Source organism: Erithacus rubecula (assembly GCF_903797595.1).
Source record: "Erithacus rubecula genome assembly, chromosome: 3".
NCBI classification, from domain to species: domain Eukaryota; kingdom Metazoa; phylum Chordata; class Aves; order Passeriformes; family Muscicapidae; genus Erithacus; species Erithacus rubecula.
Window position 1 is genome coordinate 38,335,951 of NC_136689.1, and position 17,579 is coordinate 38,353,529.

At 40.6% G+C, this 17,579-nt stretch overlaps 1 protein-coding gene across 1 annotated transcript in view; it reads right to left on the reverse strand.

Moving 5' to 3' along the window:
- The window catches only part of NEK10 (NIMA related kinase 10), a gene marked incomplete at both ends in the record, with an annotated part of 184,126 nt that overhangs the window by 141,579 nt on the left and 24,968 nt on the right, over positions 1-17,579 (reverse strand). The window contains 2 exon segments of the mRNA XM_079299350.1: positions 14,425-14,450; positions 14,456-14,493. Coding sequence (XP_079155476.1) covers positions 14,425-14,450; positions 14,456-14,493 — 64 coding nt within the window.

The window sequence follows — 17,579 nt, forward strand, 5'->3', positions numbered from 1 at the left end:
TTGATCTGGAGAAAGAAACTTGCTGGGACTCAACAGTGTAAAACTACTATTCTTTCTATGCCTTAATTTTTTTAAAACAAATTGTTTAAAGGACAATTTTAAAAGCCTTTCAGCCTCTATTTGAAAAGGTGATACTTACATCAAGCCGATTCTTTCTTCAGTTGCCTTACAATTACTAAAGAATGTCATAAAGTATCACCTTTCGCACTGTAATAAAAATACACTTGTCTAATTGAACTCAAAATGTGCACAGCTGTTTCAAATTTTTTAAGCTTCTGAATTTTCAAGATTATTATATGCATCTTTGAGTAAGTTATAAAAACAAATCAAAGTAACATTAATTTGCAATTTAGTGTTCCAGTATTACATACAGAACTTCTGGAAGGCTTAAAACAGAAAAACGCATTAAAGTTCTAATTTACATCTATTATTCCTTCACACACATCATGAAACAAAGTGTAAAACAACAAGAGGAAGTATAAGCCGCCTTCTGAAACTTGCAAAAAATAAAATTTCCCTTTGATGTGATTTGTTATTTATATTATCAAAACCAAGCATCACTGCACAATCTACACACATGATGTTATACATTTATACAAAAATATCTAACATATCATCAAGCTGTCAGTTTTAAAAGAAATGCTGTAGACAAATTGTGTCTGTGAGCTGTGGCAAAGTGCTCTCCATACACATAAAAACCTGAACCACTCGTATTCTAAAAAGGTACTCCTAACATGCATCTGGCAGATTCTTCTAAGAAGAGTTTCCTTCCAACTAGAGTTGGCTTTCAGTGAATTAATATCCCAATTACCTATAAAATACTTAAGGAGCTGTCTTAAGTCTGTAACTGTATAAACAGCTCAATAAAATATTTTTCTCCCTTTTATCTATGGAAGAGAAATCTGAATAGTTAAAAAGCTGTGAAGGATTTTGCTTACTGAGATACATGTCTTTTGGAATGAACTTAATTCAGTGCCTTTATCAGGCTAAAAAGATGGATAATCAAACTTATCAAGGAATTGCATGAATATTTGCATTTTAGAGGGAGCCATGGAAAAGTAACTATCTGCAAAGAGACAACACAAAGCCTTAGCAAATCCTATTCCACAACAGCTCTGAAATAAACCTAGATGTTTGATAACTGATTTCAAAGGTGTCAATTTCACCTAACTTTATACTCCTCTGAGAAATTTATGCTAAGATCCCTCTGTAGCAAATGAAGTGAGATAGACACATCAGGTGGTTGATCCATCTCATCAACTAAACATCACTTTTTAAGGTAGATGGGATGAAATGCATTATAGGAATGTCTATATTTTCCATTACTTCCAGTAATCATCTAGCTGCTTGACTTGAATAAGATGCCCAGCTTTTAAATTGCTGCATATAAACAAGATGAATCCCAGCCACACAGAGACTTGTTTCTGACAGTAACTTGTGTCTCACAGTAAGATATGAATTAGGTGACTTGGCAAGTATTTGGATTTGCTGGAAACTAATATGCAAGATAATTAACCAATAACAACTTTTCTGTCGAGCAATCACATTCAGTACAGATTAAATGGAAAAAGAAAAACAACCAGAAATAAAAAAGCAGAGAGATGAAAATTTCACCTGAACAAGATGGTGACTTCATTTTTTTTTTTTAATAGAATTTAAAATTCTCATATCTAAATAAAGTCTGTTGATCCAGATGCCCTCAACAACCATCACAAAAGTCAATACATGAAATAAGCACACAGGATCATAGCATAATAACTGTACATATTTTATTGTATTTTTATTTTAAAATGTACTGCTTCCTAGCTCGCTTACAAATATCAGCTGAAAAACTACGGTTATGTGGAAAATTGAGCAAAGACTAAAGAAAAGGAAGGAGGAGATTTGAGACACCACCTCATTCTGTTCAGCTCACTACCAAACTACAGCAATGAGCACCCTTGAGAAATAGACCAGAAACAAAATAGATCATGACACCTAAATGGAACTGTCACATGATTCTGCAATGAGATAAACATTCAATTACACAGTTTTCCTCTCCATATTCTCCCTAAAAATCCCCTCAGGAATAAGCTAAAGCTTTTATCAGTTCTTCTTGATATAGGAAGTAGAAAGAGAATCAACATAAACATTTATTTGCAAATAATAAACAACAAAACCTATCCACTTCTTCTCCCAATTTAATAATTTGGCACCTTGCTCTCCATAAAAATACACAGACTACTTGTCTGCAAGTGGGATCACATAGTTATTAACACTATATGACCTCTCTAGTCACAAAATAATTTACTCCTGCTTGTGCAGACTAAATTGTGGAGAACTTAGGGAGATACTGGGCAGTAACCCAGGAAAACAGCTTTCTTCAGCAGAATAGATAGTGTCTGTCTGAAATCATGGGGTATTTAAATTCAAACTCCTTCATTTGGAATAGATAGAACAAACCAAGGAAAGACTAAGTTTGAACAATCCTTGATAGAGCTTTGAAATCTGGCTTCTATGAAAAAGCAAGCAATGGAACAAAGGCCACACCAACTCAACTAAATCCCAAGACCCAAATGAAAAAACAGCCTTAACTGACCATCAAAGAAATGGTAAAACATCAAATAGGCTCTTTAGGAAATATCCAAGACAGCAAGACGACACATGAATTTCAAACAGCACTCTATATACCAAGCAGCAAAGTAAAGCAGAACAACAAATAGTAAGACATAGAAATAAAACAGTAAGGATTTGCCAAGATACTAATGCAGCTAACATCTTGAATATAGAGTAGAATAGGAAAGGCAGAAATAAACTCACCAAAACTATTCTAAGTCCTGCAGTTCAGATGTTATAAGAACATAGTTTATCCTAATGTAGCTCATTTAACATTAATTATAATAAAAATGAAAGTAGAATTCCAGGAAACAAATGCCAGTAACATTGGACTAAAAGACATTTACAAGATGAGAAATTAGTTTGATGAAATGACTAATCTTATCCTAATAAAAGTATTTCTTCATTATCATTATTATCTCTTCCAGAGAGATAATCACATCATAATTATAATAGATTAAAATAATTGCTGTACAATTTTTAGAAGTTCTACAAAAATAACTATTTTCAAGAAGTACATTGTTGATTTAAAATGCATTATGGTAGTAGAACAGTATCTTTCCTTCAAGATAGAAGTCTAAAGTCATCATGGAGTCTATAAAATTATTACACACTACACCTCATCCCTCAGCATTAAAGTAACTCTTTAGAAGCTGGATCAGTACCACTCACTTGATAGAAAAGAAGTACAGAAAACTGTTTTCACACTCCCTTTCATGCAAACAACCTGTGCTATGACTTTCAAGCCTTACAACTCTCCTCTACTCAGGTTAGGAAAAATATATAACATGGACTAGTCCATATTACTTCCAAGGTGGCCTGCTTTCCTTTAGTCCAGGCTTTTATTTTCCCTTCTTTCCCTGTCTAGTATTTTCTCTTATGGTAAGACTTGTATAATTACCATTGGAACCTTTTTCCAGAGATAAATACATATATCTTCATGCTTTCTTACTTTGTTTCACATAATTTCCATCTTTACTCCCAAGTATAATGCTATCTCACACTAGGCATGGGATTAAGTACATTTTGAATGTCAGGAGACAGTAAACTAGGCAAACTTCTTACTCAATATAAACTGTATAAAATGTAATCATTTGAACATCTTTTTGTAAGACAGTCTCTGTCAAGTACTTATAATACCTATAAGTACTTTAAACCTCTGCCTTGGGGTTTATCCAGGTGTCTTTTAAGTCACAGGGTGCCCACAATGAAACATAATGTTCTATACAGATTTCTCCTGTGGGTTACACACGGGGACAGTACTGCCTGCCTGTCCAACCTTTATCATCCCTGTGGATTCTATCTCCAATTGCACTGGACTTTTTGCTGGCACACATTATTATAAACTTCTGTCTACACTGCAACCAAACTTTCCCAATTGTATTCCATTGCTATTTCATCTTTTGTTCTCAAAGTGAAGACTTGTATTAAACAACTTTCAGAAGATCTGCTGGTAAAAAAAAAAAAAAAATCAGTAATAATATATGGAAAAGATTATTTAACTTTTGTTACCTTTATGTTCAAATCAGCAAATCCCCTCCAGGAGCCATCTGTTCCATGAATGCCAAAATTAGCACAAGACCAGTTTTGCACTAGTTTTCTGTTTTACCTCACCATTACACAGTACCTTCAGTTTTCTATTCTCTTGGTTGTCTAAATACATCAAACTACTATCACACGATAGCATACACTGCAGCTCATTTGGAAAGTAACATCTCAGCTGAGTTAAAAGCCTTTTTTCTCCAAGACTGAATTGTTTCACTACATGCTATCCATCACCAATTTTTTACAAACATTGAAAGAACTTAAACTCTCATATTTGCTTGAAATTGGTGAAATGTTACAGATTCTATTTTTGGAGGAAGACTACTGCTGAGAAATCTGGTAATCAGTTTGATCATATATCATCATAAAGGCTAAAAATAATGTATGAAAATACAATATACTCTCTCATCTTAAATTACCTTTCCCAACACAAAAATACTTTAAGTAAGTGAAAATGCTATGACACCACAATAAGCAATGCAGCTACTCCAGGCCTCTACATGAGACATCATACCAGAATATTGATTTATGCAATGCTCTCACAAGGTATGGTTATAAACAAAAGCAATGACCAGTACTAGAAAAGAAATGTGGTCAACATAACACAGTATACAGACAGAATGTGTAGTTTTACAAACAGGAAAAAAGATCAAAGAATATTTTCTCCTCCACAGCAGAGAAGATGAGTGACACAAGTAAAACAGCACAGGAGTTTCCATTTGGAATGGGACATAATATTTTACTAGGGAATTTCCTCAAAACACCACAGCAAGCAAGAAAATTCCTCAACATTAGCACAAAAAGCTAAATAAATAACATTATTCTGTGCATCAGTTTTCTAACATTTGCAAACAATTTTGTTTCAGAAAGATCAAGTTAGCTCACCAACTAATGCAGAACTTTCTTGCCTGCTTCTTAATGACATGTGAGGGATCTACTCATAGTTTCTCAACAGCTTATAAATATCAATCAAGTCCTCAAGGAATTACAATGGGATTCTCTATTCCATCCAACCTCAAAATTTACTTAATTTTCCAGAGTTCATCTAAATTGTATCTATACATATATGATTATATACATCTCTTAATCTGCTGGTAATATGGCCTCTCTTCCTAAATCACAGTCCTTTTTTTGCAACAAAGGAATGGAAGATATAAATGAAAGAAAACATAATTCTCTATAACCATGAACAACTGCTCTGTCTCTTCTGGGAAGGCCTTTGAGACAACATGATAATAAACACTGTCACCACTAACTTGGAGCAGACTGTTTCTAGTGACTTATGAGACTTCAGGATTCATTAGAAATTCCCTAAAACAGTCTTTTCCTCAACTTTTAATACATTAAGTGTAAACACATCCATTTAAATTATTTGGTATTCTAAACATACACATTGCTGGAATTTTAATTCAGGGAGATAACCAATTGAAAGCAATTTAATTGGTGTGATAGTTGCATACAACCTAGTATGAAGTAAAATTAAAAACCATCACAATTACAAAGCATATTATATAAGCCACTCTCTAAACATAAAACAGTGTCTGCATTTATTTTATGATGGCACAAGGTTTGAAAAATTGCATTAGCAAATTGATTCAGCAAGCCCAAATATAAACATGTTTGGTACATACAGTGACATGTTTCTATCTGAACCATTCTGCAAAACACTGCTTAGTCAAATTTAAACAATAAGCATCAAATGCTACTTTTGACATTTATTGTTTTGTTTCTGTACTATGTTGTCTGCTCCAAGAAGAGTGGGTTGCATCTCAAACTACTCAAAACTGTTACCTGTCAATTCAGAAGAAAGCCATTTCTGCCATTCTAAGATGAAAACACTCTCTCACCTCTCTCTCTTTTTGGTTTGGTTTGAGTTTTTTTGGTTCATTGGTACGTAGACAGCCCTAATTTTTTTACTTCTTAATAGCCTGACCTGGTTTGAGACAGGTGTCTGCCAGCAAAGGCAGAAGTTTTCCTTTGAAAGAGAGACTTTAATTCCACTCCCCCCAAGTATTATAATTGTTTGAATCAAGGACTCTGAGGCAGAGATAAGGGGGTGGGAATAACAGCTCTTTTACTAATCTATCTAACCGTACAAGCAGAAAACAACAGCAATTGTTAAAATCGCTAACAGAACAGAATAGATAACTCGGTGTCAGTCCCTTTAGATGCAAGCACGCTGTCTCTGTGCTAAGTCCACAGCCCGGATCTGCCGAAGGGCAGGCGGGAACAGAGGCAGGAGGGCGGGGGGTGGGGCAGCAGCGGCCACGCCGGTCCCGGGTGGGAACGGGCTGGAGCGGCGGCTCCTCGCTCACCGTGTGTGTCAGGGTGATCAGCTGTGTCCGCAGAGGCAGGAGGCTGGAACGGGGCAGATGCAGGGCAGGTGATCGCAGAGGGTCTGGCTCTCCTGTGCTCCACAACAGAGGCTGAAGACTGGGCATCCTGCTCTGAGCTTGCCAGTAGCCCGAGAGGCCCCTCTGGGAGCCGCTCCCACCTACCCCTTTTGTCTGGAGTCATCAGAGACCCTGGGTGTAACCCGGCCAGCTCCATTGGCATGATAATGGGAAAAATTCTTTAAATTGACACAGTAATAGAAAAACACTCAACCCCCAACATCATCCACCCCAAATTTTTTCCATGCCAACATTCTACAGCATATTAAAACCTTTTAATCATATACATACATGCAGTTACAGGCACAGTATCATAGATAGTTGACCCTAGAACAAGGTCCCCTTGGGGTATACATCGGGTCTCTCCATCCTTTTGCATCACCCACCAAGTGCAATCTGGTCCTTGAGTGAAAACCACCCCACGAACAGGATTGTCTTTGCTGGAAGCAGAGTTCACCCAGACAGTTTTTCCTAACATGCCTCTCAGGTGTACCACTGGAACCTTATCTCCATCTGGTGTTCCCAAGGACTCAGATTGGGCAGGGCCTGCTCGGTTAGTGGAACCTCAGGTATTCACTAACCATGTGGCCTTCGGTAGATTGATCTCCCAGTTCTTGAAAGTCCCCCCACCAAGTGCCTTTAAGGTGGTCTTAAGCAGACCATTGCACCGTTCGACTTTCCCAGCTGCTGGTGCATGGTAGGGAATATGGTACACCCACTCGATGCCATGTTCTTTAGCCCAGGTGTTTATAAGGCTATTTTTGAAATGAGTCCCGTTGTCTGACTCAATTCTTTCAGGGGTACCATGCCTCCAGAGGACTTGCTTTTCCAGGCCCAGGATGGTGTTCCGAGCAGTGGCGTGGGGCACAGGGTAGGTCTCCAGCCATCCAGTGGTGGCTTCCACCATGGTCAGCACGTAGCGCTTGCCTTGGCGGGTCTGAGGTAGTGTGATGTAGTCAACCTGCCAGGCCTCTCCATACTTATATTTGGACCATCGCCCCCCATACCAGAGGGGCTTCACCCGCTTGGCCTGTTTGATGGCAGCGCACGTGTCACAGTCATGAATAACCTGAGAGATGCTGTCCATGGTTAGATCCACCCCTCGGTCTCGTGCCCACTTATAGGTGGCGTCTCTGCCCTGATGGCCTGAGGCATCGTGGGCCCATCAAGCCAGGAACACTTCTCCCTTGTGTTCCCAATCTAAGTCTATCTTTGAGACCTCTGTCTGTGCAGCCTGATCTATCTGCTCGTTGTGCCTGTGTTCTTCATTAGCCTGACTCTTGGGAACGTGGGCATCCACATGACGGACTTTCATGGGTAGCTCCTCTACTACCCTAGTGGCAATGTCTTTCCACTCATCAGCAGCCCAGATTGGTTTTCCTCTACGTTGCCAGTCAGCCTTTTTCCACCTTTCCAGCCAACCCCACCAAGCATTGGCTACCATCCATGAATCAGTGTAAAGATAGAGCTTTGGCCATTTCTCTCTCTCAGCAATGTCCAAGGCCAGCTGAACAGCTTTGAGTTCAGCAAGTTGACTCGATCCACCTTCTCCTTCAGTAGCTTGTGCAACCTGTCATGTGGGGCTCCATACGGCAGCTTTCCACTTCCGGTTCATCCCCACAATGCGGCAGGAACCGTCGGTGAAAAGGGCGTAGCGTGTTTCATCTGCTGGCAGCTGGTTGTACGGTGGAGCTTCTTCAGCCCGGGTCACTTGCTTCTGCTCCTCTTCATCAGCGAGACCAAAATCTTCACCTTCTGGCCAGTTTGTAGCTATCTCCAAAATCCCAGGGCGATTTGGGTTGCCAATATGGGCGCGCTGCGTGATGAGGGCAATCCACTTGCTCCATGTGGCATCAGTGGCATGATGAGTAGAGGGAACCTTTCCTTTGAACATCCACCCCAGCACTGGCAGTCGGGGTGCCAGGAGAAGCTGTGCTTCCATGCCAATCACCTCTGAGGCAGCTTGAACTCCCTCATAGGCAGCCAAGATTTCCTTCTCTGTGGGAGTGTAATTGGCTTCAGACCCTTTGTAGCTTCTGCTCCAGAATCCCAGGGGTCGGCCTCGGGTCTCACCAGGCACCTTCTGCCAAAGGCTCCAGGACAGACCATGGTTCCCAGCTGCAGAGTAGAGCACATTCTTTACCTCTGTTCCTGTCCTGACTGGGCCAAGGGCTACTGCATGGGCAATCTCCTGTTTAATCTGGGCAAAGGCTTGCTGCTGTTCAGGGCCCCACTGGAAATCGTTTCTCTTGCGAGTGACCTGGTAGAGAGGGCTCACAATCTGACTGTACTCAGGGATATGCATTCTCCAAAAGCCTATGGCACCTAGAAAAGCTTGTGTTTCCTTCTTGTTTGTTGGTGGAGACATTGCAGTGATCTTATTGATGACCTCAGTGGGGATCTGGCGCCATCCATCCTGCCACTTCACTCCCAGGAACTGGATCTCTCGGGCAGGTCCTTTAACTTTGCTCTGGGAGTGAAACCGGCTCCCAGCAAAATCTGGATGATCTTCTCTCCTTTCTCAAATACCTCCATTGCTGTGTTCCCCCACACAATGATGTCATTGATGTACTACAAATGTTCTGGAGCCTCACCCTTCTACAGTGCAGCCTGGATCAGTCCGTGGCAGATGGTGGGGCTGTGCTTCCACCCCTGGGGCAGTCAGTTCCAGGTGTACTGCACACCATTCCAGGTAAAAGCAAACTGAAGCCTGCACTCTGCTGCCAAAGGAATGGAGAAGAATGCATTTGCAATATCAATGGTGGCATACCACCTTGCTGCCTTGGACTCCAGCTCGTACTGGAGTTCCAGCATGTCCGGCACGGCAGCGCTCAGCAGTGGAGTCACTTCATTCAATGCCCAATAGTCCACAGTCAGTCTCCATTCTCCATCAGATTTCTGCACAGGACAGATAGGACTGTTGAAGGGTGAGTGGCTCTTGCTGACCACCCCTTGGCTCTCTAGATCATGGATCATTTTGTGGATGGGGATCACAGCATCTCGATTTGTCCAGTACTGCCAGCAGTGCACTGTCATGGTGGCAATTGGCACCTGTTGCTCTGTCACTTTCAAAAGTTCTACTGCAGAGGGATTTTCTGACAGTCCAGGCAAGGTGTTCAACTGCTTAATGCTCTCTGTCTCTACAGTAGCTATTCCAAAAGCCCACCTGAACCCCTTTGGGTCTTTGTAGTAGTCGTTCCTGAGGAAGTCTATGCCTAGAATGCCCTGGGCCAGTTACAACTGGACGTTTCTGCCACCCCTTCCCTGTCAGGCTAATCTCAGCTTCCAGCAAAGTGAATTCCTGTGATCCCCCCGTCACCCAACAATAGAAACAGGCACTTTCCCCACATGTTCCAATGGCATCAGGGTGCATTGTGAACCAATATCAACTAGCACTTTATGTTTCTGTGGCTTTGATGTGCCAGGCCATTGCACCCACACTATCCAATAGATCCTGTCATCCCATGCCTCTCCCTGGCTAGAGGCAGGGCCCCTCTAGCCCTGGTTATTATTTCTTTCCTGGGCATACATAGTGGAGGTTCCTTCCAGGGGATCTGACAGAACATCCTCCTTGCTGTAATACCCTGCACCTTGCTTGTGGGAGGTTGAGGCTACCTTCATTTTAGTGCGGTTCCCTCAGTTAGCATTTCCCTCCCTGAGCTGACGCACCCGTGCTGCCAGGACAGAAGTGGGTTTCCCATCCCATTTTCCCATGTCCTCACAGGAAGAACCACAGGTCAGCTCGTGAGGTGTACCCTCTCTCCCTAGCTGGGGTGCGTGAAGCTCTGACTTGGGGGCCTGTGACTCGTACTGGTGCTACGCTGATCTTCCTCACCTCCTCCCTCACATCCCTCATACTATCTTGGACCTCTTGGAGGTCCCTGACCACGGCAGACATTGGCCTGCATTGGGCCATTCATCATGCTCTCAAAATTTCTGAGTTTGTTGGCAACAAAACACACTGTCTCTGGGTGGTTATCAGCATTAATCATTGCTATGTAGGTGGTATATTGAGATGGCCCCAGGGTTGCCAAATTCCACAACATCTGCCTTGTGCACCTGACCTTGTCAGGGTCATTGTCATGCTGTCCATCCCTCCCAAAGAGTACCTCTAATACTGCTACTTCTCTCAGCTGCTGGATCCCTTCTTCAAGGGTCTTCCAGCACATCCTACAGTGGTGCTCCTGCATTCTCTCTCTGTGTACAAACTTCTCTCTCACACTCATTAAAAGCCGGTCCCAGAGGGAAAGGAGGCCTTGCTCCCTTACAAATATCTGGTCCACACCTGAATCCTGGGCCAAGAATCCCAAATTTCTGACCTCTGTTCCATCCAGTTGTACACCTGTTCCCATAAGGTCCCAGACCTGGAGTAACCAAGTTGTAAAAGGCTCACGGCCCCACCGTGCAATGTCTTTACGCAGGTTACGGAGACTATCGTATGAGAGGGACTCAGTGACAATCTCAACCTCTGGCTCCCTTGCTGGTTGTGAGGACCCTCCCTGTTGATCCCCATTATCTAAGTGCCTCGTTTTAATCTTAGATTTCCTAGTTTCCACAGGAGCAACTGCTGCTGGCTGTGGCTGCTCCTGTGATCCAGCTGGAACCTGGACAGATACAACATCTACAGGTTGCACTGCAGCACCATCTGACTCTCCCTTTTTAGGGCAGGGGGAGGGTTTCTCACCAGCTGGAGAAAAGTGCTCCTTTAACATCTGGCTGTGCTCCTTCAACATCTGGCTTTGCTCCTTCAACATCTGGCCTATATCCTTCACTAGAGCCCCCCACCCACTCTGGGTGGCTCATTTCTGCAGTGGGCTGTGGGGCAGGGTTAGGCTCTGGGGCAGCATTCCTAGTCCCTTGGGCAGGGTCAAGTTATGGGGCAACATCTCTAGTCCCTGGGGCAGAGGCAGGCTCTGGGGCAACATCCCTAGTCCCAGGGGCAGAGGCAGTTTGTGGGGCAGCATCCCTAGTCCCTGAGGCAGAGGCAGGTTGTGGGACAGCATCTCTGTTTCCTGGGGTAGGTATCAGAGTTGTTATCCAAGCCAATATTCCCTTGTTTCTGAATGCTAAGTAGAACAGGCCTATCAGCAATGCCAGACACTGTATAATAGCACTAACCATTAAAGCAGATCTGAAATCCTTGAGAACCGGTGGGGTAGGCTCAAAAAAACTGGGTGATGGGTTGGGAAAAAATTTCCCTTGCATTCATTAGCTCACAGTAAGTACCATTACTGAAATAACCCCAGAAATACACAGTTAGAGTACGATAGCTCTGGATCCATGCAACCGCTTCCCAGAAAAAATTAAAAACCCATGAATTCCTGACATAATCAATCCACCAAACGAATCGGATAATAGCACCAGTAACATTGGTGAGGGGGCCCAAATTCAAATAAAGGCTTGCAAATGGGAGGGAGATGGCTGTGACCACATGGAGCCAAAACCAGATTAAACCAGACAACACATTGCCACTTAAGAGAGCTGTTACTCCTGTCTTAACTCTCAACTCAGTGCCCTCTGGGTCGCCAAAATCTGTCCTGGTTTGAAAGGACAGGTGTCTGCCAGTAAAGGCAGAAGTTTTCCTTTGAAAGAGAGACTTTAATTCCACTCCCCCCAAGTATTATAATTGTTTGAATCAAGGACTCTGAGGCAGAGATAAGGGGGTAGGAATAACAGCTCCTTTACTAATCTATCTAACCGTACAAGCAGAAAATAACAACAGTTGTTAAAATTGCTTACAGAACAGAATAGATAACTCGGTGTCAGTCCCTTTAGATGCAAGCACGCTGTTTCTGTGCTAAGTCCACAGCCCGGATCTGCCGAAGGGCAGGCGGGGGGCGCAGGGCGGGGGGGGGAGGGGCAGCAGCGGCCACACCGGTCTTGGGTGGGAACGGGCTGGAGCGGCGGCTCCTCGCTCACCGTGTGTGTCCGGGTGATCAGCTGTGTCCGCAGAGGCAGGAGGCTGGAACGGGGCAGATGCAGGGCAGGTGATCACAGAGGGTCTGGCTCTCCTGTGTTCCACAACAGGGGCTGCAGACGGGGCGTCCTCCTCTGAGCTCACTGGAAGCCCTAGAGGCCCCTCTGGGAGCTGCTGCCACCGACCGCTTTTGTCTAGAGCCATCAGAGACCCTGGGTGTAACCCGGCCAGCTCCATTGGCATGATAATGGGAAAAATTCTTTAAATTGACACAGTAACAGAAAAACACTCAACTCCCAACACAGCCTTTAACATCTACTTAGATTATTAAAAAAAGCCCCATTAAAATTCTAGTCCAAGCACTGATTAAGTGCTATAGGCTCTGATTTCTCCTTCAAGACTTGTGCTAAAATACTCTGTCAGTTCACCTTATTCTTGTGAACAGACTTCCATTTCAAAAAGCCCACTGTCAAACACACTACTAACCAAGCACCTTGAAGGTGGCCTCCAGTGGCTGCTGCTGTTTGCAAAACCTTTTCATTATTCTTAAATTATTATGACATTGGAAAGACTAATATCTTATTCTGTCATTTTAAATATTACTCAAGCATGAATTTTAAATACAAAGACATCTGTCCTGTTTCCTTGTTCTCTTTTCTGACTGCAGACAGACAAGGATCACTGCTTCCATGATTTCGCCTGTGGAGTAGAACTGACAAGTCCCAAAAGACCACTTACCTGTGAGACTGCAACATGTAAGGGACATTTTATCCTCAATCCTGCATCCAAATAGCTGGATAAACAGGTAGGAAAAGACCTGCCAAAGTTCTAGCTCTGCTGTGAATTTCCATGTACAAACACAGGGTATGAGAATAATAATAAATATAGTATAAGCAAAAATTGTATTTATGAAAGTATTTAAATCTACAGAACATTTCTCTCAAACAAAATTTTCCTACAAAATATTATAAAAGCAAAAGATATCACTGAAAACAAAACAGGCATCTAACAGAAGAAAAAGAAGAAATAAATGTAGATAGGACAAGAAAAATTACAATTCAGTGAGCCTGAGGGCCACAGCAGCATGGTTTTAACACCTCTGACACCTCTATTTTTAAACTAGTTATTTTAAAAAGCAGAATAACTTCTTATCAACAGCTTCTCTTCCCAGTTATAAGTGAACAAAACAAATTGATTATTTCAGAGAAGCTGAAAAGACATATAACTGGCACACCAAATTCCTTCTAGACTTTATATACCCAAACTATCACTCACAGATCCAATGCCACTCAGAGACTGCGCTATGCTTCAGGAATGTTTGGAGAACCAATTAAGGCAGCCTTGCAATCCCCTTACCTTTGCTCACTACACACATTCCAAGATATGTGAACTTGAATATTTAACATATTACAAGGTCTTGCTCTTGAAGCCATTTGAGGATTTAGAAATTTTTAGTGTCAGTCATTATCATTCTAGCACCAGGAATTCACAAGCAACAATTTAAAAAATGGCAAAATGAATTGTGTTCAACTGCCAAACACTGAGTTCATGACTCATTCTTAATTTAGAGGAGCAAGCAGTAGCTCCCCTGCTAACTTGGAACCTTTCATTACTTATCACAGCCTACAGGCCAAACATTCTCACAGGTATAAAGCCCTCACATGTGGTGGTGGTAATTGATACTGTTTACATACCTTTTTATACTTTAAACACACATTTATTTATCTATAAGGATATTCTATATATAGATAAGTTACTACATTGCTGCAGTTTGTACATTTTGTACTTAACCCACAGTAACCACCATGTGTTGAGAACAGGCAACATTCAAATAGGCAGGCAACTGACTATTTCGGAGTAGCTTGTGACTTGCACCTTTTTCCTTACTCCATTGCAGCTTCCTTATCTGCTCCAAGAGTAACCATGAAGGTAGAAATCCCTGGACTAAAAGTTATATGCAGGAGTACTTAACACGAGAGTAGGATGGTTCCCACTATTGATCAAAGCAGTTTTCTTGCTTTTGCTTTGCAAGCGCAAAGTTAGCTATAATAATTTAAAAAAAAAAGAAGACAAAAAGATTCATATCTAAACAGCCACCTTCTCTGCATGACAATCAGCGCTCAATCACAACAGCTGAAAAGTTGGGAGAGGGTGGAAGGAAGAATTGGGATTTTTTTTATCTTTTACATTTCACAGACTGGACAATACTATCTTTTTATCTCCACATTCATCAGCAACTTACACTTGAATCAGGCCTATCTGCTTTAAAAATACTATAAGCACACTTTTAATGGTTTCAATCTAAACTATATGACTAGTTTCAGGTTTCTATTAATATATTTCAATAAGCTGTATGACAATAGTATGTATCTCATAAGCAGTGATTTCATACTAACCTCTAATAATCTAAATTTATGGTAATTATTTTTCTTTCCTTTAAATTATGACAGCTGGGAAGTGTGGACTTTCCAAGTCATTCAGTTTCAAGGAGCATGGGGTGGGGGATCTAATAACTTGATAGTTCATGTTCAAAGACAGAATTTGGTAAGAAATAACTGAATCTTAGCCTTACCTTATAACAAAAGCTGTAGATTTAGATGATGATGTAATTATGTTAATATAATTGCTTTGTGTAATGATGAGGTAGTCTTTGACAAAATGTCACAGTCTTTAGAGATTATATTTTTAATCAAAGTTCCGTGCAAACAGTTCAAGTTTGTTTTTTCCAATGCAATACTCTACTGCTGCCTCCATACAACAACACAGATAAGATACATCACACTTCATTAAGTCCAAGCAAAAAGAGCAGAAAACACAGTACTTGATAAATCTTGTTAGTGATTTTTGTACTGCAATACTACTTCAGAAGATGATTTGTGTTGTAAATAATATTGTTTAAAATATTCTAAGACTTCTGTTCTACTTGGACAGAGCCCATAGCATGCCTATTCCAATTGTTTTCACTGTTATACAGTTCATAAAATTTTTATTTCAAAATGTTACTACTCATCAAAAGAAGCTGGAGATCAGAAGATATATAGGTAAGAAAAAATGTTTCTGTTGGCTCTTGCTCAGTGCAAGTCTTCAGGGTGTGAAAATTCAGTTCTTCAGTTCAGAAGGGCCTTTGATAAGAAAGTCAAATCTAGATAATCAAGCCACAGATCATTTTTCTTTCAACAAAATGTCCAAAGAAGGACTAGCTCTTCAATGCTTGGAAAAGGTAAATAGAAAGAATGCTAAATTAACTGGATAACCAAGAAGCCTCCCTTTTCCATTGAATTAATGCAGTCCTCAGGCAGTTCACTCCAAGAAATACTAATCCCCATAGGACCAGAGGATTTTGCAGTATTGATACTTCCCTGAATTAATTGGGGTAAATCATTCTAAATTCCTTCCTTTGGAATTCTTCAAATAATATTTGATGAAGGAAGAGTATTGAGACATTACAACAATCAATAAACTCAGCTCCTGGTACTTGAAAGATTTAGAAAAGGAATGAAGAGAGCTCAACATCACAATTCTGGAAATGGTAGTTTATTTTAATACAACATGAGTGATTATCTGGAGAAAAAAAGAAAACAAGGGGAAAATCAGCCAGATGGAGTAAAGCTCAGCTCCTCAGAAATGGAGCTTTCACTGGCAATTACTTTTCCCAATTCAGCTAAATTTTATTGACACCAGCAAGAAACTCCTACATACAACTGGTGTCACCAGAGCTAAGGAATGTAAAGCCCAGGACAATCAGCTTTACATTAAGCATAATTTTTTTTTCTTAGCTTTTTCAAGCCTATAACAGGGATTTGTATGAAAAAGAACTGCCAACTGTTGAACTGCATTAAACTAGTGACATTGCTTCTTTTAATTTATTTAATTTTTATTTATTTAAAAAATAAATAAATTGGTCTACAACCTTTAATACTCCATGACTATTTGGTACGTGATGCCAAAAGTTGCTTCAATAAGTAACAAACAAATGAAAACACTTCTGAGAACTGTGACAGGTCTGTCTCATGTATTAAATGAAGATAGAACCAAATAGGAAGGTGACCCCTGTTATTTAATTTTTTTTTTATTTGTTAGAAAACAGTAAAACAACCATACAAGACAATCCTGAAACAGGAAGAAAAATTAAAACAATATGATGTAGCCATAATCCTTTAGGTTCTGATCACCCTCCTTCCCTTTTTTCATTTCTTTACACTATGTTTATATTTGCAAAATAAGTGATAATGAAGCAAAGTTGTTTCAAAAAAGATTAGCAACCTGTGGAAGAGGGCATGAAGGAAAGACAGAAGCATGAAAATAGGAATAGGCTGACATGGCTATCTTAACCTCCTACTGAATGGTCTCCGCAGCTTTCATGATATCCAAATTAATGAAACTTTCTAAATCTCAGCAGTCTCCTCAAATAAGCATTTTAGATACCTGACATGGTTTTTTACTCTTTTTATTAAGAAAATACAGATTTTTCATCTGCTGTTTCATTTCCCAAAATTCTCACCTAAATTTATTTTCTGTATGAACAAGACAAAAATAATCCAGATACATCTTAATACTGACTTCAAATTTGCCAGTTTGTTGCCTTAATTTATATCTGAACCCTATTTGAAAATGCCATTAATTTCTCCTAAAATGAAATAAACATACAAAGACCAAAACACAGCAATAAAGGATGTTAACAGAGTATCAAATTCACCCCATATATGAACTTCTGATCTGCCCACATAGCATTTTCACTGTGTACCCACTGAACAGTTTCTCCTCCTACCCTGAAGGGTTCAAGGTGAGAAAAAAAACCCTTTGCTTCTCTTCAGCAAGTTTGCAATTGTAATCAAGAGGGTTTGTTAGCAACTTACTGAGTTACAGTGATTTGGAGTATAAAATTAGAGCTTTAATTTTATTTCCAATAAAAACATATGGTAAAATCAAGACAATTTGTAATTTAATCAACAATAGCATATACTTATTCTACTTTTCCCCACCAACAGAATGCAAACAGAATTAACTTCACATTCCCAAATAAACCTGTTAGCTATTCCATCATTCTCCTTTCTGTTTGCTTTTATTAAGGCTTTGTAAACAATCTACTGCTAGTTTTTTGAAGCTTGTAACTTCAGCACTAGCAATCT